A 26,403-nucleotide genomic window follows, 5' to 3' on the forward strand; every position below is an offset into this window, starting at 1 on the left:
TCCACCACGTTTTTCTAAAGAAGAAAGGCCTGGTTATTATTATTATTATTATTATTATTATTATTATTATTATTATTATTATAGTGTGTCGCGATATCGTGGGCATTCAGTAAAGTGTGCCGTTAGTCAAAAAAAGGTTGGGAACCACTGTCCTACTGTATTCTGAAATATAAAACGAATAGAGCCTTTCTTCTTGGAGAAATGACTTCATGTCTCGAGTTCTAGATTTAAAGCACTGTATAAAGTAGAAAATTGTTGCCACTGAGCAGGCGTCCGCCCTTTCGGCAGACTTCCATTTCTCCCCTCCCTCTCGCTAGGCGGTCTGACGTGGTGTCAGCAGTGAGCTGTACAATACGAAGCTTGAAGGATGTCCGATTGATACCTTGCCAGTGATAAGGCAGTCGTGCTTTTTTTCCGCCGTGAATTAGTTCAGTTCTGTGCGCCTGTCTGTTGATGTGAATTGTGAACATTGTGTATTTAGATCGACACTCCAAGAAAACAATGAGTTGTTGTTTTGCGAACATTTATTTGTGGGCCTTCATATTTCTGCTCCTAGGTAGGATGTTCAGTGAAGTCAGTACTATATTCACCTCGCATGATCAAGCGTATTGGATACGCATAGTAATGTGATATATTATTGTACGTACTGCTTAATAGACATGGCACAATGGAAGCCCTTTGTTTAATTTCACATAGTAACGCAATGTGTCTCACCAACACGATCAATACCCTACGAAAAGCGTTGAAGACAACACACGTGTACGCGGATGTTATAGCCTTCGTTTCTGCTCCACAAATCACTGTGCAACTTTTAAAATCTCCGTAAAATTAAAATTTCATAATGGAATATCGCGGTTTCGATCCTAGGACAAGGATTTTTTTTGCTAATTCCAACTTTTTTTTTTAACATTAAATCAATCTTGTCTTACATCACAGGAGCATGGCTCTTTGGGAAAATATTTGCAGCATGGTTAACAATTAATACTCTAGAAAGTCCGTTAGCATGATGTAGCACTGTTCTCCGAATATGAAAGAGACTTAAAGGGGAACTGCTATTTGCGCAAATACCGCCGGGAAATACTCTTTCGGTGTTATTTTAAATAAAACGTTGAAAATAGGTTTTTTCGAACCCCGACCTATAGCAGATCATCAACTACGTTTCGCTTTTTCAAACTTTTCCTCGAACATGAAAACTTCAACATACCGCTCTTGTAACGTATATTACTATTGTATGCTTTGTCTAATGGCAGTCTCTAATTTGAGGAAGCACAATAAAATAATAATAATAGATAAAAACATTGCCATCTTTTGAGTCACAAATCAATGAAACAATTGAACATCGGTACATGTTAAGCAATTGTTAACCGTTCTTGCAGCTTTACATAAGAATAATATTATTCGAGGGCTTATTGTGAAACTAACGTAAGTACAAAAATTGACATTTTTAGGTCTTTACACCAATCGATAATAATTTGTTCTTTCACCTGGCCACAAAAAATCGTAACTCAGTTCGAACAGTCTTGTATATAACGCAATTCATAACTACAAAACATGATGGTATAGTTCATCTGAAATAGTATTGCCTGTTAAGAATTTTGTTGTGAATAAAACATCTATTGTAGTTACGTTAGTTTCACATTAAGCCTTGATATTATTTCACTGTAAAATAATTTTGTTGTGAAGATATGGAAGATAAAATTCCACCAATGACAGACTATGAAAGAAACATATTATCCTGCTGACAGTTGGCAGAGTTATTCCCTGCATGTCTGCAGAAACTATTTAAAAATTATCTGAAATCAATATGCGGAAAAAAATTATTATGACGACCACAAGGATTATAAATTAACAGAATTTCCAACTGTATAACTTATTCTTTATAGAATTAAATAGTAAAAATCAATATTAAGCTATTAATCCTTACCTATAGCGTAAAATCGCGATGAAATAAGTTGTATTATTATTCCGATTGTAACCTTAGCTGCATTGAAAGGATCAATTGCTCCTCTGAAGAAACACCTATATTCGAAATCAAACTAAGTTCAGTAGCATTCTTTACTTTTTTGTAACACTTACCTTTCTAAAAATAGGTATATTTTCACTAATCTAAAAAAAAAATATTTGCAGTTCTATACTTGTAGGAATTTGATTGTTAAAACAAAATCAATGTTTTTTCATGAACTTGTAAAAATTTCTACGGTTAAATACTCTTTGTCCCTTGTGGCAGCTCACGAATGGTGAGAAGATATAAATTTATATGGTTTATTGGTGGAACAGATTATTCATCAACGAAAGTTGAAACATGACGAGGGTATTTAATACTGTCTTGCCCGGCTTCTTCAACCTTTGTTAAAATGCACCTAACATAGCGTTAATTAACTGGAAATTAAAAGTATGAATTGCTGTTAAAAATATAGCGTTTCTTCAACTTTACATTTCACATTTTAACATTCTGTTTGTTAACTCTCTGTTAGGAACAGAGATTCTAGAGTTTAATCATAACATATACCCAAGTATAGGCTCACTTCTGTTTTCTGAACTCTGACAATTGCGATTCTCATTTGTTTCCGTTGTTTGATTCAGAGAGGATAGAAGTCTTTCTATTCTCTCAGGTTTGATTTCTGCTTCTTTCCTCGTTTGTATCACACTATCACAATAGCGTGGAGCGGCGTATTGGTATTGCTGTTATGAAATGGAAAACACTGGAACAAATAGAAATCGCGGGACTAATTTCTCTTCGTTCGAAAGAAACCTTCTGCTGGAGATTATTTCGCAGTATAAACCAATTAATGAGAATAAACAAATCGATCTACGAGTAAGTTGAAAGCGAAAAGTGAGGCTTGGCAGAAAATAGCTTATACCTTTGTATGAACTTCTGGTCTGTCAAATCACAGAAATCATCCCCTCTGTTTATGTATTCATGGATATCATTTTCTAAATAATCCAGATATATAAGTTCAGCATCTAACGCACCAGCCATATTGGATACTTCTATGCTAACAGAGAGTTAAATGATTTAACTGCATGAAATTGGGCAGTTAAATTAACATAGGTTTTAACAGCCTGTTTCTACTAACAGTAATTGAAGAAATGCTTCAACTGTTAAGTTTACAGTTAAAATGGAATAACACACTGTTATAATTTAACAAAGGTTGAAGAAATCGGGCCTCTGTTTATCATAGCTGTACCTTGATTTGAATTTATAATCTGTAATAATACGCTAAGGAATATGAGCAGCTTTAATAATCTCCTAGATGTCTTCAATATTCTCGGCAAATTCAACAATTTCCAAAATATCAGCCATTTTCCGTATGTCCACGAACGAAAGACAAAGTCAAAGTCTAGATTTTCGGCGACTTCGAAGTAAAGTCACGATTGAAGTTTACTTTGCTCAAAGTGTCGACTGTGAATAGGAAAATGGTGACTTTGTACTTTCCAAAGTCAACTTTGGTCCGAAGTCTCGTCTATGAATATGACCCTAAGATAACATTATATTGGTATTATGCTCTTATGCTTCGAAAACAAATTGAAGCGGGTAACAGCTGAACAATACACTTTAATAGTTAACTTGACTATTTCGCTCATGTATCAGCCTACCAACAGAGCGCAGGAATCCTTGAATTTTATCCGTTCAGAGTCATCTATCACTGCAATAATATGATTTATTATTATGATCACTTTTGATCTGTCGCAAACGATTTCCAATTGTTTCTGCCCAAGTAGATATAACAGAAAGCTATGGTGGCCTTCGAGCTATTAATAATTATTTAACATAAACAAATATAAACAGAAATAATGCAACAGTTATGAATTTATATTCAGAATTCTGTGTTGAAATAAATTACCGGTATGAGGTTAAATAAATATCAAGTAATGTAAAAATTGCTTATGTCCTATCACTAGATAAACTTAGGCCATCTAGTTTCGAAGAAAGTGTCATAACCTCAAATATTTGCTCAAATTTGATGTTTCATTAATCATCTGTGTGATACGTAAAATGAATCCACGTTGAATCTGTAGTAATTTTTTCTGAGCCCATTTTTTATCTAGAATGTTTCGAAGAGCCGAAGTACAGTAGAGTATAGAAGGTTCAAATGCTCCATGATAAATAATACGTAAAATATCAGAGTTTAGTCCCCAAGTTGGTTTAGCAGCCCTAACTAGTGATGAATGAAATTTACTGGCTATCTTAGCCAGATTATCGAAGGGTAGCCTGAATAGCATACGACTATCAATTACAACACCTAGGTAAGTGCTGCTGCTGCTGCTGCTACTGCTACTGCTACTGCTCATAATTATAAGTACACCTATTTATAAAATGTTTATTCATGAATTTCGTATTGCAGGACGCCAAGGCTGTGCCAGCCAATGAAATATATACTATATAACTTAGTAAATTTAAGTATTTGTACTAAAACTGATATTTTATCTTCTTCTTATTAATTAATATTATTATTTACTTATTAGATATTATATTCCCAAAACAGTCTTATTAAATACTAGCCGTACCCGTGAGCTCCGCTCCACCTGTTAGAAATAAATATAAAGTAATTACATAATTAAAATAGGACGTTTGATAGAAGGATAAATCGTTTAATATGTTACTTATTTTAAATTGTATTCAAATAATTAAAATGCGGTCATTTTGGTCCAGAGAGCAATCATTTGGTGCAATGACAATTCCTTTGACATGTTTCTTAATTGTTATTACATGTAACCATAGTTTAATGAAGATTTACATATCATTTAGTTTTAATGTATATACGTACTTTATATTACTTGCTATATGTTTCAGAAGTTACTCTAATAACATTGTAGAATTATGTCCATCTAGAGAAACTACACTTTCCAATGGTGAAATAATAATTAAACAATTAATTAGCTTCCGATATTACTTCATACAAACACAGAAACATTCTCTTAGGCTATGTTTAATAGCTTTCGATTGTTGTTGTCCAAGGCCCCTTAACAACGACTTAGATACTATAGAGAGGTCAAAGGCTTCAGAAAGTTGAAGACAATTGAACATTGGTCCGCCATGTTTCGGTTAGTCAAAACAAAGGGGCGTGGCTCGGATGTTGAAGGAAATGACTGTGATGAAGTTAGTATTATTGTGAATCGAGTTACATATTAAGACTATGTTAATAAGTAAAAAGTAAAATACACACAAAACTTTACGTTTTATAACAGCTGTAGGCCTATGTTTTATTAGTTTCACTAAATATAGCCCAGATATTAAATGACAAGCTATACTCGATGCAACCAAAGCAAAGCACCTAAAGACGGATGAATTTAATCGGCAGAAGAAAAATAAATAATTTTTTGACTTCGTCACAAATTTAATTACCTTACAGCTAATCTAACCTAATATGAAATTATGTAATTCAGTGCTCACCAGGTGATATCAAGAGAGACGACGTATGTAACTAATAGTAGTAAAATATAGGAAAGGTAGTGGCGAAAATTAAAAAAAATATACCCAGTAATTAAGTTATTGAGAAAAATTCATTTGAAATTGGAATTAACACAGAGAACTTTTGAAAACTGAAATTATTAAAACTACAAATAACCTCTTAGCATGCAACATAATAATTAAAGAATGACACTTATAGAAAGTTACTCATGATCATAACTCACCACATTTATTGAAACGATAAGATACTTATGATTAACACTGTTATCAGAAACAACAGGAGCCACAGCTAGGTACTCTTCTTTTCGCGTGATGGAGACATCATGTAGTCTAATATAGTTTGAAACAAATATTGTCGCGTGATGGAGACATCGTGTAGTCTAATATAATTTGAAACAAGCATTGATCTCACATGTGTCTCGCAACTAAGCAGAGGCTTTTGCAGAATAAAACTGTTCTTACATTATTTTGAACAATAATGACAAATTGTGTGTGATGCAAGTGCTAACTTTCCTCTTTGTTAACAAAAAGAGCCCTACGCATTAATAAAAAGAAAATTGGAGTAGGCCCTATAAACACAATAAATACTAAACTCTTGATGGCACAAACTTATTAATACAGATACTTCGCTTATGCTCAGTCCGTCTTATCTTATAATTCTCTGCGGCAATGGTACCTGTATTGAGAGGGGTTAATTATCCAGCAACGAATATTATGATTTACGGTACATTTCATTTAAATCCGAGGGAATGAGACATTTTTGGAAATTTTAAAGTCTTAATTATTACTTTTTCATTTATAAATCAGCTTTTTACAAAACCTATAGCGAAATGTTTAAATTAAATATTGATGTATCTGAAAAATATAATACATGTACCAACAAGTTGCAGTGTACCTTTGATAAGCACTCCTTGCGGAGGCTGGTGGTACTATAGACCGCCATTTTTTTTAGGGAACGATCCATAGTACTGTTGGCCTCCGCAGTGAGCGCTTATCAGAGGTCTTTAGCCTCTCTATAGTATCTAACTCGTTGCCCCTTAAAGACGAAGTCATTTGTTTTTATTTCAGTACAGCGCCTTAGATGGCGCTGTTGTTGTAATTTTAAAAAACACTTATCTCATTAAATATCAGCCCTATCAAAATTTTGTATAGAATAAAACTTATCGGAAATTATTTGTAAAGAAACTTTTGTTATGTAATATTTTTCATGAAAATCAATAATAAGCGAGATATTTCGATTTATTTAATTCAGGCCCCCTTATAACCCCCCCTTTTAAATAAAGTATTTTGAATGTCATGTAGCCTAAAATCTAAGTCACAACGAACTTAATTTATATTCTAATTTTCATATAAATCGGTTCTGCCATTATCGCGTGAAAAGGTAACAAACATCCAGACAGACAGACAGACAGACATACAAACAAAAATTTCAAAAAAACGATTTTCGGTTTCAGGATGGTTAATTATACATATTAACACCAATTATTTTTGGAAAATCGAAAATTAGCAGAAAAATTTTGGCTATAGATTTATTATTAGTATAGATTACACGACATTTTCATTTCCTTTCGATAAATTCACTCGCGTTTCGCGTTCATGAATTTATCGACAAAATGAAAACCTCACTCTGATATTATCTATGATTAAGTTTACCAGATTCTCATGAGTAAAAACCGTGACAAATTGGTTAAAAAAGCAGGACAAAAAACATTTGTAGAGGCTCTATATTGCTATATCTGTGATTTTTTAGATTAAAATGGCCACTTTAGGCATCATAATTGCATTATTTGTTATTTTATGTAGGCTTATACTAAATAATTGTACAGTGTGAGACATAAATCGCTATGCTCGATTGACTGCTACGCTTTCCTTAAGGTTACTGAGTGGTATGCAATTCGCAACGAAGCTGATACTAATTCTTAAGACTGTGGTAGTGTGATGGACACTTTCACCAGTAATACTAGTCATATACTGGGTGTTCATTTCAAAGTGTGTCATGACGTCACTGTTGTTGGGTCACCGATTTGAAGCGAGTTTCAGCTTATATGTCAGAGAAGCTGCCTATTATTTAAGGCGTTCTTCAATCTGAACTTGAGAACGTGTACGGTATATCTTGAACGTCGTAGCAACAGATGGCGGTCTGTACGGTTTGTGTGCTACCATAACATCTTTCGAACTGTGTTTTGCGTGGCAAGTCGTACGCAGGGTATTTGTTATCATCGGTTGCGTACGGTAACATTCCACAACAGAAATCAAATGCTCCGTGTCCATGTTGACCGTCGAAGTTAATGTCAACAAATACGTAAGTAATCGTCTTAACCCTCTCCCCATATCCCGACAGTACGTATTTCCAAACAGTTCACATTCCTGCCACTACCGGCGTTACCGTACGTATCGGTACGTACTCTTCAGAATGAACGCCGTACTTGCTAGGTAACTTCTCTGGCAGAAAGGTTATACACCTCTGCGGAAGTGTAGGAAGATTGAATTCTCTAGGCTCATCGGCTAGCCACATGACGGCATACAGCGAGCCATGACACACTTTGAACTGAACACCCAGTATATGTAAGTTATATTGTTTTATGCATGTACAGTTACCCTGAAAAGGAATGAGACGATTCTTGGTCGTCGGAAGTTAAAGTTTACAGCGCGGTTCACTCGATATCGACGTCACGATATATAACATGACAAATAGTACAAGAATTGTTACAAGGACAAGGACCAGAATAAGGATCACGAATAGACAGCCATTTAAGGCCAGGATTTTACAACATAGCTCGAGTCACAAAATATCATTGCTTCACTGTACCGAACGGCAAATGCCTGCTAAGGAATCTACATTCTGGACTGCTGCTGTCACTGTCATGTCTCGTTAGCTCATATAGTAGCGTGTCGGTTCCCCTGTATGACCGAAACATCTCGTGTTCGATCCCGGGTAAAACTTTTTTTTTATTGAGGTGTAATTAATTTGTTCAGAGTTCCTCGACTGTCTAATTTGTCGAAAAATATGGAATAACTTATGCCCAATTTCTGGGTCTTACAAGTGGGCTGAACCTCGTCAAAAAATAAATAAATCTTACTTGGAAGTTAAAAGTATTCTTCCTCAAACAAAAATCATAAGAAACAAAAAGAGACATGTTAACTTAAAATCTTGTCCACATGCCATCAGCTTCTATTACAGCTCTAAGTCGATCCGGCATGGATGTCACGAGATTGTGGAATAAGTTCTGATCCCCGACGAGATCTTCCCAGGTGTCAACAACTTGATCCCACAATTCGTCTCGATTTCGAGGGCGTCGGTGGGCATAGGTGGCTATCCCTCTCTTTTTCAATTCCGCCCATAAATTTTCGATGACATTCAAATCAGGTGACTTCGGAGGCCAATTAATGATTTCGATCTCGGGTCTCCTTTGAAACCATCTTTGAATGCTTGCAGCATAGTGCACGGGATGGTTATCTTGCTGGAACAGCAATGTTCCTTCGGGAAAACGTTCTCGAGCGGAGGGAAGGAATATATTTTCCAGAATGTGCTCGTAAGTTCCCACATTAAACCGGCCATCGATACGTTCTATAACGCCAGGTCCATCGTAAGACATCCACCCCTAACACGATATGCTAAAGCGCCCCGATCTTTCACGTCGGTGCACATAGCGCTGATCATGTCGAAGACCATCCTCACGATAGACACGGACAGGACCTTCGTAATCACTCGAGATGGTTGTTTCGTCGGAGAAAATTACATTTCTCCAATCGAAATCCACTCGATTGGTAGCGAAGGCAAGATGGTCGACAGCTTGTGCTTCCCCCAATATTTCCATTTGCGCAGCCCTCCGGCTCCTAATACCGCGGTTCCTCAACCTGCTGATCACAGTCTGTGAAGAGCCGGGAAAGTTAGATGCTGCTCTTATTTCGTTAGCAGTCAGAAAGGGGTCCTGTCGAACTGTCTCGAATAAAAGAGCATCCTCTTCCAATGAAGATATCCGCGAACGCCCAGGAATAGGGCGATTTTCGACCTCCCCTAAATTTTGGTAACGATGAACCCACCTCGCGGCTGTACTTCCAGGAACACTGACCAAACGGCCAGCATATCTAGCCCCATATCCAGCCTCAACTAGAGCTATAACTCGCTGTCTCATGTCACGTCGGTTCGCCATTACGATGAGAAATGAGGGATGACGATAATACTTTAGTGTAGACAATGACTATTTAACCTGATATAGAATTATTGAAATAACAGGCATCTTGCATAGTAACAGTTAATAAATCAACCCTAAATTAAATATCTAAATAACAGGATATAACAGGAAGTCCAATTGTTGCGAAACTAATCAAATTAAATCTAATTACATTAAGTAAACAAACCCCAAGTTATGACACCACATTGCTACAGCTGTTAATAAAATATTGTAATAATTAATTAACAAATGACTTAACTTAAGGACTCTAAACCTTTGTACAAGTTTGTCCATTATTACATATATTTTTTAATTTCATTTTAATTGTTAGTTTTTAATATATATGCATTTACATTGTATATGTGTGTATAAATGCATTCATTAGATTAACGTTTATAATATTATAACTTGTAATTTTGTATTGTTTGCGATCATTAACACTTAATCTCAGGACTTTGTAAAACTCTATTTCAACGTTACTTAGCTATATCAACGTTATTTAGACCAAAAAAAATCGTTGTGTAGACTAAAGATCGAACTCGCACTCTTCTACACAACACGCAGAAGTCTTACCGTCTGAGCTATTGAAACGACATGAAAGCGTTCCTTTCTGTGCGGAGTGTCGATCTAGTCATGAAGGTCCATTGTCGATTTAACTACACGATTTATGTATATATTTATCTTTTATTTACGTAATATTATCATATTTTTTGCAGTTTTTGAAGTGAATTTCGGAACGATGCTAGTAACAAACCAAATAGCCTGAATTTAAGTAACTCAATATTCGTTATCTTGTGTATCAGTGCTCTGGTCTCCGATCATGCGCAGTGTCTTACATCTGAGACTTAGGAATATTCAATCGTCTCATCCTTTTCCAGGGAAACTGTACATGTGAGTTGCTCAGTACGCATTATCGAGGTAGCGACTTACGCCGCACTCTGCATAGACAAGAAAAGAAAGTTATTAAAATAGAGTTTACCCAAAAATCAATACAATTAGAGTATAGTGCCAGACCTGTATACAGATGCAAGCAGGAAAATTTCGAACCAAATTTTAACAATTTTTACATGTAATTAGAGAATACTATGCTTTGGAAATCTGTGTGCGCAGTTTGAGGGAAAGTTTGAACATCGGCTCATTATCAGCTCCCTCAAGAAGCATTACTTATATTTATTTTTGTTGCATTAATTAATTTTTTTATCATTCAGTCTGCTGTCAAAAAATCTGGAAGTTAGATTTTATAACACAGTTATATTACCGGTTGTTCTTTATGGTTGTGAAACTTGGACTCTCACTTCGAGAGAGGAACAGAGGTTAAGGGTGTTTGAGAATAAGGTGCTTAGGAAAATATTTGGGACTAAGAGGGATGAAGTTACAGAAGAATGGAGTTACACAACACAGAACTGCACGCATTGTATTCTTCACCTGAACAATTAGCAACATTAAATCCAGACGTTTGAGATGGGCAGGGCATGTAGCACATATGGGCGAATCCAGAAATGCATATAGAGTGTTAGTTGGGAAGCCAAAGGTAAAAAGACATTTGGGGAGGCCGAGACGTAGATGGGAAGATAATATTAAAATGAATTTGAGGGAGGTGGGATATGATGATAGAGACTGGATTAATCTTGCTCAGGATAGGGACTAATGGTGGGCTTATGTGAGGGCGGCAATGAAACTCCGGGTTCCTTAAAAGCCAGTAAGTAAGTCTAAGATCACCTAAGATATTGTTGAAGACCATCAGTGGCCCGTGAACCATACACTCAGAAAAATTGACTTCAACCTTTCGAAATTATGCAAATAAATAAAATGAACCTAGAATGTACATTTCTTACAGAGCTAAGGAACATAACATTAATCCGTAATTTTTATTAAGTGAAGCATATTTACACTGCAAGAAATCTCAGTAAGTCGATAACGTTGCCAGGTTAATACGAGGGTCATTTCATAAGTCATGGCAACTATGTTATATCTTCCGAATAACCGAAAATATGGTTAGTTCAGTATATACGTTTGAAAACCTTTGTACACTGAACGGCAGCCGTGGCGAAAATGTGATCGCAACTTGCATAGCACGTATGGAGGGAGACGGAAACTCGAAGGGGAAGCGAAGCAACTGTCTGACTCAGTAACGGATTTTTATTTTCCCTTATGTTAAACACTTAAATATAATTTTATACAGTAGCCTACAAGGCTACAAACTAATGTTTAGTACGTACAACGAAGAAAGAAATGAACAAGAAAACAAAGGACACATTTTCACAACCTAAAATTAACTATCTTCAGAATGCCTCTGCAACAGAGTTTCAAAATGAAGAACTATGCAATTTACCAGTAGTCGTAGTTGATCACGAAAGTGTTTGTCTGTCAGTTGTGATCTACATTTGATTTTCACTGTTGAAAATAATTGTTCACAAACGTAAGTTGTAGCGAACATGGCTTCAACAGAGCAAGCGAAAGAGCGAAACTTCGGATACTTATTTTTTGGCAAAGATTTGAAAAGTTCAACATCTGTCAAGTCCTTACATCTAGCTTTCATTGTAACATCCCATTGTAAATCTGTCAGTTCAAATTGAAGATCTAACCGCATCATTTGTACATCTGTTGAAAAAGGGTCGACGTACAGAGATAAGGCGTGCTCTAAATTTCGTAAATCATGAAATTTGTGTTCACAAAATTCTTGTTTAAGGATGTTCAGTATCTCAATGTAATTATGTAATTTATGAGGAGCAATGTCCCGCACCGTGACGTCGCGGTCTAAGGCATCCTGCCTAGGACTCGCGTTACGGAATGCGCGCTGGTTCGAGTCCTCATGGGGGAAGAAATTTTCTCATGAAATTTCGGCCAGTGTATGGGACCGGTGCCCACCCAGCATCGTGATGCAGTTGGGGAGCTGCGATAGGTAGCGAAAATTCGGTTCAGCAAACCAGCTCTAACGGCTGGGGGGATCATCGTGCTAACCACACGATACCTCCATTCTGGTTGGATGATCGTCCACCTCTGCTTCGGCATGTGAACGTGAGGCCAGCAGCCGGCTGGTCGGACTTGGCCCTTCAGGGCTGTAGCGCCATGGATTTTACTTACTTATGAGGAGCAATATTTGAAAGAGACTGTGAACAAGGAAAGAATTGCAGCTGGGACTCGTTTAAGTGTTCTATCAAGAGCGTCAGCTTTCTTATGAAAGCCTGAAGTGTGCTGTATATTGCAAGTATTGCAACAACATTTTGCTTGCGACTTTGAAGTCTCACATTTAAGTTGTTCAAAGGCTCACAAATAAGCCAAATTACAGATCTAGCTTTCGTCGCTTAATTCTTGTATTTCCATACTCTAAAAAAATAATTATACAATTATCAGAAAGTAAATGAATGAAACAGCAAATAATACAATTTAATGACACAATAAAATATGGAAGTTTACTAAATTTATCTGCTCTCACATAAATGTTACTGCTACTTCACGGAGGTCAAAGAAACGTCGTAACATCGACCCTCTGCTAAGCCAACTAACATCGCAGAAAAACTTCAGATCTTCCATGGATTCTCCAAGATCTTTAAGCAGTTGTATGAACTGTCTATGCTTTTATTTATTATCTTAACAACAATATCCAGAACTGATTTCAATGACACTGGCTTGGCGCAAAGCGTCTCTTGATGTAAAATACAGTGAATTACTTCAGCTTTATTTAGTAATATATTTTTTTCAGCAAGAAAAGTTTTCAATCTTCCAAGAAAGCCCTTCTTTTCGCCCACCATTGCTTTCGCTCCGTCTGTTGCCACTGTCACTTGACCAATCTTAATTGTGACTCTCGACACTTATTCGGAAAGAATTAAAAATCTCTTCACCAGTAACATTGCCTTGTATGGGAACTAGGTCTAGAAGATATTCCTCAACATTAACTCTTCGTCAACTTCACGAATAAATATGGCAAATTGTACCGTATCTGTGATGTCAGTACTCTCGTCAATTGCAAGGGAAAAATATACAACACTTCTGAGTTTCATGTCCATCTGTTTCGTGACATCATTAGGAAGGAAATCAATTTTTGTGGCGATGATTTGACGAGAAAGATATACATTTTCAAAATTAGGAACCTCATGTAGGCACAAAGCTTGAGCAATTTTAATCATACAAGTTTTTATAAATTCCCCTTACTGAAATGCCTTACAACTCTTCGCAATTTCCCAAGCTACCAAATAACTAGCGTGGTTCCTTTTCTGTGTTATGCTTTGTGTATTACTAGTAGTCTGGGGTTCATTTCTTTCTTTCAATTCCAGCAGTCTATTTGCTCGGTCTAGACCTGTTAACGAAATAAGAGTATGACTATTCATCCACAAATAAAGATTGCTAAAAATTTTTATTTCGATAATAATAATAATAACAATAATAATAACAATAATAATAATAATAATAATAATAATAATAATAATAAAATTGTCCACACCTGTGGAGTAACGGTCAGCGCGTCTGGCCGCGAAACCAGGTGGCCCGGGTTCGAATCCCGGTCGGGGCAAGTTACCTGGTTGACGTTTTTTCCGGGGTTTTCCCTCAACCCAATACGAGCAAATGCTGGGTAACTTTCGGTGCTGGACCCCGGACTCATTTCACCGGCATTATCACATTCATATCATTCAGACGCTAAATAACCTAGATGTTGATACAGCGTCGTAAAATAACCCAATAAAAATAATATTAATTACCCTTCAGTGTTTCATAATGTAGGTGACATGTAGTATTAATGCCGTTTTATGTTAAACAACCATTTTCCTCGTAATACTTGTGAACAAATCATAGATTTAATATTCTCACCATGTTGGCAGCAAAAAAATGCGTCCTCCCATCCTACTTGAAACTTTCGTTTTGTAGAGGTACGTTTCGAGAGAGACAATGCGACGATACGCCACTCGTAACAGGTCAGAGACAAATACAAATGGAACACAGTTTGACTCCAGTGAGCGAGAGGGTGGGGGTTGGAGGCGGTAGGAAGCAAGAGAAATGCATAGCTACCATTGCGAGCCACAAAGTGCTCGCGAGTCACATTTTCACCACGGTTGTTGTACGGGATGCCACAGTCAGATTGCGTCTGTGTGCATTGGAGGCTAGTTAACAGCACACGCAAATGTTAGTATGCTAAATGCTGTGCTCCAAGATGGATGTAGGTAAAGTTGAACAGCGGTCATACATGAAAATTGCAGTTCTTCGTGGCAGAAATGCTCGTCGATGTCATTCTGAGCTACGAGAAACATTGGGTGATAGTGCGTTGCCTTATCGAACTGTTTCACGCTGGGTGGAGATGGAGGCCATGGATGAATATATATTTATCCATGTGGAGACCTTCAAACGTGGACACGTAGCAACTGATGACCTGTCGCAGTGGACGTCCCGAGTCTGCACGTGGCTGTTATCGAAAGATGAAAGGCATTGGGCTGTGAAGGAATTATCATCACATATGGATATTTGTTGCCTTATCGCACTGTTTCACGTTGGGTGGAGATGGAGGCCTTCAAACGTGGACGCGTAGCAACTGTTAACCTGCACAATGGACGTCCCGAGACTGCACGTGGCTGTTATCGAACAGTGTTCAACACAGCGATGGGCAAACGCCGAACCACTTGATAACCAACCCGCAGAACCATAAAACGCCAAGTAGTTGGGAACGAACTGATAGATGGAGACATGAACAGACAATGAGTGCAATGGCGGACTGCTGGTTTTTAGATAAATACTGATTACGGTTTATGTGTACTTTAGACCACAGTAAACAAATAATACAAAATAACATTTTATTACTTTCTTTTGCATTAGTACGGGAGAGTCGGGTAGTATCGGACATCGGGTAATATCGGACAGTGAGTTTCTTTCATCTACCACACGATGATAGTACCTGATTGACATGGTTACGTTTCTGTGATGTCGCATAGAGAAACGTAACCATGTCATTCAGGTTCTACCATATGGTGGTAGGTGAAAGAAACGCACTGTCCGATACTACCCGATGTCCGATACTACCCGACTCTCCCGTAATTATTTCGTCAAAATCAGGGTTTACTTCAGATAAAGCTATTTTTAGTTGCGCCAACAGATGTTCGTCAGTCAAACGAGATTTGTAGGCTACTTTGACTTACAACCACGTCCATTACGTGTGTCAACATAAAAGCCAAAAGACATTGTCTCCTTTGGGAATGCGGAAAACTGTTCTTCTCATTCACCTTAAATTTGTGTTTATATATAGACTTTGAATGTGCCATGACGACTTTCCAACTGGAACTGTGTCGCTGCCCGATACTGACTGCTATTCAGGTTACGAACACCGAACTCCCGCTTTGCCATCTCTTGTCCTTTGCGGGAACGTCAAGAATCCCTCATTTCTAGTTCGTAAAGCAGTAAATGTCCATCCATGACTTAACAGATGAAAGGCGTGGACTATGGAGGAATTATCATCACATATGGGTATTTCTGCATCGACAGTGTTCCGCATTTTACGAGAGGACTTGCAGATGGCCAAGGTTTGTGCAAAGTGGGTGCCACATCAGTTAACGGAGATGCAAAAATGGACTCGATACGAGAAATGCCGTATCATCTGGATCGGCTCCAACGTGAAGGAAACAACATGCTGAATCGAATTATTGCAGTTGATGAAACCTGGACACGAGCGTATGAACGTGAACTAAAGCGTCAGTCAAATGAATGGTTCCCCACGAAGACACAAGTTTTGACAGAATCCATCACCCACAAAGGTCATGATTATTTTGGCGTATGAAACCCCAAGGTGTTCACTCCTGGACAATGCCATAATTCTCCACGATAACGCAACAGTCCATACTGCAGCTCCTGTCAGGAACCTTTTGCAGCGGTGAGGGTGGAAGATCTTGAAACATCCTCCTTACTCGCCTTATCTCAGTCCATGCGAGTTTGATCTCATTCCTCAATTGAAGAAGCCGCTGTTTGGGATGCGGTTTGCAAACAGGGAGGACATCTTAACAGCGTTTCGACGAGAGGTGGTACACACAGACGAATCGGATACAGCCGATAGTATTTAAAACCTACATTATCGTTGGCAAAGATGTGTGGAAGCTTTGAGAGATTATTTTGAAGGCTGTTAGCTATGAGTAATGTATTTTGTCTGCAATTTGGTACTAGCATTGCAAAGCACATTCCAGTGACCTTCAATCGCATATAGCGAATTTCTATTCCTCCAGCTTTATTGGCTGATAAAATATAGTTGCCGTGATTTACGAAATGATCCTCGTAGTTATTTATGATACAACTTCATAAAGGTTTTCTTTTTGGCACAAGTGGTTTTTTAACCCAATGCCGGCAAGTTGTCATTTGACATTTCTGGTCTCTCCTGGGAGTAGCTTAGGTTGGGGCGCCTGAAAGGCGGAGTTATGCTGCCTCGATGATATTATGATAGGATGATTATGAAGTGCCAGGAGAGGTCTTAAACCTAAGCCTAACCTAATTTCCAGACCATGGACTAACATAGGAACATTCCTCTTTAAGGAAAAATTCCTTTGTTCTAACCGGGAATCGAACCGGGACCTCATGAACTGTAGTCAGAAGTTCTGACCACTAGCCCATGAGGCTGCTCAAAACTCAGATTGACCGGCGTCGGGATTTGAATCCGGGCCTCCCGAATGCGAGTCTGAGACGATACTGCCTCGACCAGCTTGCTCGGTTAACACAAGTGTAGGCCAAAAAGTCTATGAAACGAGGCTATTTCACAAACACACGGGGGCCAAGAAGATAACTTTACGAATGTGTATCATACAATGTTTTTTTTCTACGATAGCACAAATTCACATTAAATAAATATTTCAAGCTGGAAAGGTTATAAGATCACAATTTCACGGCCGTCTAAACTCGGAACCATTAAGAAATAAGTATCCATGGAATGTATGTAAGCAAAATTCCCCTAAAATAGGGGTTGCCCTAAAGGACAAAGTATACCAAATATACAAGTATTAGTAAATACGTACAATTTTATGAAAATGTTTTCGTGAGAAATATAATAATAATAATAATAATAATTATTATTATTATTATTATTATTATTATTAATATTATTATTATTATTATTATTATTATTATTGTGTTATTAATTTACTTTATATATGTAATTTCTCAGAAGATAGATTGAATATTTTAGAGCTATCAGAGAAACCTGTTTAATTCATGATCACGATTTCATGGCTGTCTAAATCGACCATATAATCAAAAACGCGGTTAGGAAAAGTCAAATGTTACATCTTCATGCATTGAATACTACTACAGATGTAACTTCAGAATAATATGGGCCAAAATGTAAATATTAACGTTAAATTTGACATTTATTTATATTAGTGTAATATTTACGTCATGAGAGATTGAAGTAATGCCTTAATTTCTTACTGAATGGAGTTTGGTACATTGAATATTGCATTTTCTTTGGCAGTACGTAAAATGAATAGTAGTGCGAAAAGTGACTACTTACTTTTTTCGGCATTAGTATTTTAAAGGCTCGTTTTACACACTGTTAACAGTGGATAAAATGCACTATTTCAGAAAAAAAAAGCGTTAAAAACTCGATTTTATTTTTATATGCAGTAACGCACGTACTGTTCTCGGATTCCGCAGGAGAGAGAGAGGTGGTATGACGCGCTTCTTTATTTATTCTGAACTTTCTTTCACAGGAATCAAGATTTACTTAAAGTTAACGACTGGAAGATGTACGAGCAAGAAAAGAATGGACGGCAAAACCGTGATCGTGACAGGAGCCAACACGGGTGAGTTATAGGTCTACCGTAATTTGTGATGCGGAGTCAGTGTGACCCCTAGATCAGAGCCGGGCATGAGAGCGGCTCCATTTAGTCGGCCAGAGCTGCTCTCGCTCCGAAAGGCACTTCAATTCCAAGCCAGAGCAGAACGCTCACGCAGTGGCGGACTCGCATTACAGCTACCTTCCCTGCATTAATGTAACAAGAGCCACGGTTGTTCTAGTCATTGTCTGTCTAATAGTTTATAACAATATTACATCAATCCATTGTACATTACAGAATTTATAACACTCTTATTAATTTAAAGAAATAAACTTCGCTCTATGCACACACACAAATCATTAGGCTTACATAACCCATACGCACATACTGCAATCTCCTCACCACGGTTCTACGAGAAGGCGTATGGCTTCCACTTCCCCTACCTGCTGTGGACAGAGTTCATCTGCCAATATAATTAAACATCGCTTGATAAATTCACCTTCGTTGAATGTTTTCAATTCCTTTGCAATTTCGTGGCAAATTTTGTAGCTAATTCTCATAGCCGATTCACTAAGTGCATTATTGCCATCCTGTTAATACATAATATACAGGGTGTTTTAAAAAATACGGGGCATAATTTCAGAAAGAAAGAAAAATGTTCCGGTGAATTTCAATGTTGTGAAGGCCATAACTCGGAAATGAAGCATTTCCGGACACATGTTGTAATGAACTATTTTGATTGTCTACATGTGGGAAATACATACCTGAAATTATGCCCCGTATTTTTAAACACCCTGTATAATATAATACATGGTATGATATGATGTGATATATGATATGATATGATATGATATGATATGATATGATATGATATGATATGATATGATATAACCATAAATTAATACAACTTAAAAAACATGTTTCTCAGGTACATTATATTAGAGTATCTATTCGATATTTATATTGCATTATAAGTTATTATAGTACATTTAGTAATATAACTTTAAATTATACAAGTATTATGATATATCATAGTATAGTATATTACAGTTCATGATATATATGATAGCCTGTATGATATTATCATGAACTGTAATATATTATACTATGATATACAGTATCATAATACTTATATAATTTAAAATTATATATTACTAAATGTATAATAACTTATAATGCAATGTAAATATCAAATAGATACTCTAATATAATGTACCTGAGAAACATTTTCTTTAAGTTGTATTAATTTATGACGTTCATTACCAACATATTTGTCATATTCAGTAGCATGTTGTAAAGAATAATGTCGTTGGATATTGAACTTCTTAATTAGTTGGAGTGTTTTATGCCAAATTAAACACTTTGCTAATCCACTGCTCTCTACCAAAAATAACTCCTCCTCCCATGATACATTAAAAGCATTGGGAGTAGCGGGACGCTTAAGTGTATGAGCGGAAGCTCCGTCTTCAAAGTTCGTCTCATACTGCAGAGTCACCACTGCACCGACACTGAATGACGTACAGTATGCATACGTCACACCGCTCGCGATACCCGCTCTTTAAAGCACACAGCGCTCATTTCTCAGAATCACGTAATGTGCCCTGCCCTGCCCTAGATCGTGTTTTGGTGCGTAACGTCTGTATTTGACCTACATTTAAAAATGTTAAAGAATTCTGTGGAACGAAAATTACACTTTGGTCGCCATGGAAATGCCTATGTCGTCGTATCCGATAAACGGTACAATGTGAACGAGACATTCCTATATACAAAGGGAATCTGCATACATCAGATGGTCTAATTAAGTTGATAATGCGAAATTAAAAATAAAGAAGCGTTTTAAATATAAATGTTTCAAATAAAAGTTCACTGACTTTAAGGGCGAAAGTATACTGCATTATTTATGTTTTATTTGGAGGACGTTTTCAAGGTCATCTGAAGGTCAATCTGATTTTTAAAGGCAAGCCTATAGTTTTTATTTCTTTTATTAATATTCCTCTTACAAAAATACACAAAATTTGTGTAGATCATTTTTAAATTTATCGCGTATTTTCACTGATATTCGAAAAGTAAAAATTGATTAAAGTAATTTAAGCAGTTCATAAGCATCTGAATTTGTATTACAAAAAATGATCCTAATGAGGGCGAAATGGGTCCGAGGTCGGTCACGCAAGCTAACCGTTACTCCACAGTGGTGGACTTACTTCCTATCTTAAAGTCAATTAACGTTTATTTAAAACATTTCTTTCTAAAACACTTCGTTTTTGTATATATTTCACATTATCAACTTAAATAGTCGAACCGGTATATAGAGGACTTTCATTTCAAAACTTTCCAGTCTAAATAACTAATTATTTAAATTGAATTCAATTTAAACAAAAAAACACGTCAATTTAGATGTTGAGGGAGAAGTTTGAATCCAGGCTTAATTGCATTTTAGATTTTACCCACCCAGCCATCTCGTTTAGAAATTTCAAATTATATTTAAATATGAAACCATTCAATTGCTTATACACCTCATTAATTTATTTCACATGTTTTGTTTTATATCGTTGTCTGACAACCTCTACTGTTGTTACTGTCGATTAAAGCTGAAGCTACAAATACCATTGAACATTTCTTTTAATAGTCGTGTTCGTGTATTAAATTATTGTAAAATGATGTATGCCCTTCAAGAGAGAATAGAAATCATATTTATTTATGGAGCTGAAAATCGTATGTCAACAAAATGGCATACATAGCCAGTTTTTGTGGTGGTAATAGATTTGTTCTAACATAACTACTGAGTTATTTCCATTTGAAAATCGTCCGATTCCTCTGCCGCACCTTGTAGAATTCAAAATTTCATTCCCCTCTAATGATTGTGGAAAGTACTAGGTTTAGCGGGAACCCGCTGATACTGTCAATTATGAGAACAATTTATATTTAATCTACATCATAATTTTTTTATACGTCTCAATAATAGTTTCACCATTGAGAACTAGCGGAAGTATTTCAAAGTTTGTTAATTTGTTATATTTTTGGTTCTGACTTATCCCGTGATTAGAAAGTTCACTTATACGATCAGAAAATTGTATCTCAGATATCTTTGAACGCCAGTGTACAAAGAAGTACGCATATCTTACGAGATCGTTTGAGGGCAGCACTGTTCATAATGAGTATATAGTTCTCTTGGCCTCATAGGTGGGCATGTTCTTCCAGCATGACGGAGCCCTTGTACATTTTAGCCGTTAGGTGACACACTGCCTAAATTTCACATTCCCCGAGCGACGGCGCGGTGATCACATGCATTTGCCACGAAGGTCCTAAGGCCTTACTCCTGTCGATTTTTTTCTGTAGAGGTGAATGAAGGAAGAAGTGTACAAAAAACAAAGTAAACACAAGGGTGAAATGTCACTCGCACCATGAATAGTGCCGCCCTCATAAAAGAACGACAAGGAGACCACAGAACGCAACACTTACTGTTGCCAACAAAGCGTAAAAGTGAACTGAACTATTGAAATGTGTTGATACATTATGTGTGTGTCTAATGCCGACACCACTTCACTTGCGTGATTCGGGTTCCGCATATTACAGATAGATGGCAGGACTGTGACCCACTTTCAATTTGTACCACTTCGGCGGGCCACACTGTACATGATGTGTTTCTGTGAAGAGTTATGTCGTGTACTAGGAGATGATGTGAAGGTGAGGAAGGGAGAAGGGGAAACCTGGTGCCGGCTCATAGTCTACTCCTGTCGAATAGCACCAAGGGGGCCATCAGGCTTAAAGTCCCCATCTGATGGATCAGTCACTATAAACAGTGACATAAGCCTTCTCTTCATATGCACTGCGGAGAGATTTGGGATTTAACCCAGGCATATTGGTGCACAATTTAGTGATTAGAAGTTGCTCACCGCCACCTCTCCTAGTCCCGAGGTAGAAATTTTACATGAATAACTTTCTTTTGTTTCTTATGCGGTAAAAATGGTGATACAAAACTTCCGTGCTTCAGTATCACAATGGAACTGAAATGAATTCGACAGTACCCCATTATAAATTTTAGTCACTTTATTTTATGTCTTCCCAAACAGATCAGACTGTACTTTAAACCAATTTATGCAACAAGCTTTTCGAATGATGTAGAGTCAGGTCCGTCGGGCGCATCATCATTCGTTACGTCTATCATGTATGTACAGCACTGTATTGTATTTTTTGGTTTCCCAGATTAAGCTAAGTCCGGATTATCGGTGTCCGGATCAAAGAAGTTTTACTGTACTCTGAAGGAAAAGGGCAGCGGATCCATAATACAGAATAATAGAGCTTGTGATGTTCAAATGTTAGTTTTCGTATTATATATTTTATTTCTATTATTTTCCATATACAGAAATTAACGATAATGTGTCAATGCATTATGTAACGATATTAACGCTTTCCTTTAACAGGTATTGGAAAAGAAACGGCGCGGGATCTTGCTCGAAGGGGAGCTAGAGTCATCCTTGCTTGTAGGGATATGAAGAAAGCAGAGGAAGCTCTCAGTAAGTAACTGATAATCAAATATACAGTGTGTCTCGAAATTAGACCGACAGATTTTGGGATCGGATAGATAACCTTATTCAAAACACTTTTTGTTAAGGAAAAAATGGGCTGAGACATTTCGTTTCAGTGCAACAAATTGTGATTGCAAGGCAAAAGGCGATGTCAATTTTTGGCGAAAATGAAATTTAACTGTATGTAGTGTATTCTGATGGTATCTTTACTGTGGCAAAAGATGACATGCATATCTATTATTTTCTCTCTGACCCGTTATTATGAAACGTGATTAGTATAGGTAATTTAATAGGTACAGTCATTCAAACTTTAAATGCACGCTCCTGAAAAGCTGCAAGAAATTACATTTATCACATTTTGTATTACAGTCACAAATTGGGCGATCTTACAGGACGAGATTGAAGTAATCTGTTATTTGCGATTTAATTAATTAATTTTTTTGTACTCCATAAACAGAATTTATCAATAGCGAAAATCGTATAATATGCGACATTAAGTTTGTTCCAGCATGCAATTCAGAACGCGTTACGAATACAGAACGTCTTTCGATGCATGTGCTATATGTATCCAACAAGGAAAACTCAGTGCGCAGAAACCAGCGGGCGTGACTGTCTCGCGCAGATGACGTATGCTCCCGTTCCCAGCATGCTCTCAGGCCTACTGCAGGGGAGTAAGAGGGGTATAGCATGCGCGCTGCGAGGAGTTCGAGCTGAATTTTGCTTGTAGGATATCTATAGTTGAGTACGTTCTCACAACTATTTCCGAATTTTACGTTGTTGGAACGTTTCTTGAACTGTTCTTTCACGGCCTTTTGAGTTTCTTCTCATATTAAAATTATATTCATCTTTCGAACTCAATTCTTCGTAAGATATATCACTATCCTCTTCAAAATCATTCATGATGGACTATTCTTTTTCTTTATTTTAACCTGCGTAGTCTGGAAGCATTTTAACCGGAACTTCAGATTAAACCATCTGCGCATGCGTCAGCAGTTCAGAATTCCCAGTTCCTGCTCTTAATCGAGAACCAATTTCACTCGTTTCGAACGAGTTCCAAAGCACGTTGGAACAGGAAACTCGAAGTTCAGAATCGGTTCACAATCCGTTTAAGTTTTATTGGAACGCACATTGAGGTGCTGCGCATGAGAAGGCAGTTCAGAATCGATTCTGAACCGTGCTGGAACAAACCTATTATTGTACCACTGCCGTAAAATATTACCATGCCAACTAAAACGTCATGACTTTTATTATGAAGGCATAACTTATGTCATAAAGTTAACATTATGAAACGATTTGCTACGCTATAATATTTAAGACGTCACTGTTGTCATAGCAACCCCTTTCTTCACAGACCATAATATCAAACTACCTATTATTACACACTTTATGTTTTTTCTTTTTTAATTACTGTATAATGCTGTCGTACAAAAAATAAGGTATGAAACAAGCTGATAATGTTATACAGTTAATGCACTTGTCAAAAATAGGGAACTCTCTTCGAAATTTGATCGGAACAAATGTAACATTTTAAACATACCTCACAGCAGTACTCTTTACCCTGTCCAAATTTCACGAGAGGATCCCTGCGAGGGGAGTATCGTCCTTGCGGGGTAAGAGAAGTAAGCCAGTAACTCAGCGTTCTTGAAGGAGCAGTGGATAGGAGTGATGTCATTGGCCGGCTGGTACAAACAAGACTCTGTCAATGGCCGGCCGGTTCAGAGCAGAGTCCTGCAGACTGGCCCTCAGCGCAGCACTGTTAGTTCTAATGTTTAAGCAGCCCAGCCCACCCAAGACCAACACTGCTTGGCGCGGCCGCTTGTTAGCCCATCACGCTGGGTTTCGCAGCCCAACTTAGCCCACCGCTCTGCTCAGTGCGGTGACGTCATCCCACCAGTTAATTGCATTCTACTCTTTTCCTGCTTGCGCGCATTAGTTGTGCTTTCGCTTTTCGTGTGGCATAAGCATACAGGACACAGTACAACATTAAAATATTTTCGACTGCTGTCGAACACAGATTTAAAAACTGTCCCTATGGTACTTTTTTAAATATTCATCCGACTTTGTATTTTTAAACTTTCTAGCAGCGATTTTCTCCTTCACTACTTTTTCTCTAGAGAGTTTGTATTTTAGAAAGTATGCTTTCACGGCCGGTGTCTGTGATGAAGTTTTTTCGGGCTGCTATTACACTATCAAAGTTGTTTGCAAAGATCTTTTTATAAAATATATATTATACAATATATGACAGTGTAATGGGTTTTCTTTTATAAAAGTTCCTTTGATAAAAGATCTTTTATTAAATGTAAGTGCAGCTCGTTATCTTTGATAAAAGATTTCTATACCTTGAAACAAATATGGCGGAACGCAAATATAACTAGATTGTTGCTACCACAAAAATTCTGATATCGGAGTATGAAGCAAATGAAATGTAAATAAATAATTTTTATAATATAATATTAATATTATTTGGGAGAATCCGGAAATGCATATAGAGTGTTAGTTGGGAGGCCAGAGGGAAAAAGATCTTTGGGGAGGCCGATACGTAGATGGGAGGATAATATTAAAATGGATTTGAGGAAGGTGGGATATGATGATAGAGACTGGATTAGTCTTGCACAGGATAGGGACCGATGGCGGGGTTATGTAGGGCGGCAATAAACCTACGGGTTCGTTAAAAGCCATTTTTAAGTAAATAATATTAAATTTTATAATAATTTGTATAACTTTTCAAGTCCTCTTATTGTAGGTCTTTCAATAAGTTCTGATGTATACCTCTCTCATCACGTCTTGCAATCTATGGTTTAATCCCTGAACACATATTTGTATTGTGATCAGGAGTTTAACCCAAAGGCGTTTCTTTCTCAGTAACATGCATATTGTAATAGCCTAATTGAACTAATTGCAGCTAAACAAGCATAATACTGTTCTTTATTCATGATGTTATAAACTTAACGCGTAAATAATAGTATAAACAAATCATAAACTTAACGCGTAAATATTAGTATCAAGTAATCCACGGAAAGCGTTTTTTAATAGTACATTATGCAACGAGCCTATAATGATAGTAATTAAGAAGCGAGTATGGATGTTTATGAAACGAGCGCAAGCGAGTTTCATCATTTTCATACGAGCTTCTTAATTACCATTATAGGCGAGTTTCATACGACTTTTTATGCTCGACCATATTTCTAACTTGAAATTACAGTATTCAGATGTATACATTTTATTTGTATCTGACAAGATCGGAAGTGACCTTGTTCTAGGTCGTGAATTGTGAGATGTGCGCAGACGCGAAAGTATTGATTTTTTCCGAGGAACAATAATGTCATTGACCTTGATGTAATCCCGTTAAACTTGGTATAACCTTGATTATTGAATTCGACATTGAAAAACGAGATGACAAATTGAATTTATTTGAATATTATTTACAATTAACGCTAATTATTGTAGTAACAGAACATAACCTTCTGCGACAGTATTGGATTTCCAGCCTCCGTGACTTTTCGCTAATTCTCTTTCGATTGCATATCCGAGAATAATCGATACTTGCTGTTTTA

The 26,403-nt window shown here is 37.0% G+C and overlaps 1 protein-coding gene across 2 annotated transcripts in view; it reads left to right on the forward strand.

Moving 5' to 3' along the window:
- Positions 1–331: 331 nt before the first annotated feature.
- Positions 332–26,403, forward strand: part of LOC138695176 (retinol dehydrogenase 14-like) — a 44,621-nt gene continuing 18,549 nt past the window's right edge. Inside the window, exons 1-3 of one of the 2 annotated variants that reach the window (XM_069819638.1) lie at positions 333–556; positions 18,258–18,350; positions 22,745–22,837. In XM_069819638.1, coding sequence (XP_069675739.1) covers positions 502–556; positions 18,258–18,350; positions 22,745–22,837 — 241 coding nt within the window. In that variant the 5' untranslated portion in view covers positions 333–501. Of the gene's footprint in view, positions 557–18,257; positions 18,351–22,744; positions 22,838–26,403 lie in introns of both variants that reach the window. The other variant, XM_069819642.1, reaches the window with a different exon arrangement.

Source organism: Periplaneta americana, chromosome 1, assembly GCF_040183065.1.
Source record: "Periplaneta americana isolate PAMFEO1 chromosome 1, P.americana_PAMFEO1_priV1, whole genome shotgun sequence".
In the NCBI taxonomy this organism is placed as follows: Eukaryota; Metazoa; Arthropoda; class Insecta; order Blattodea; family Blattidae; genus Periplaneta; species Periplaneta americana.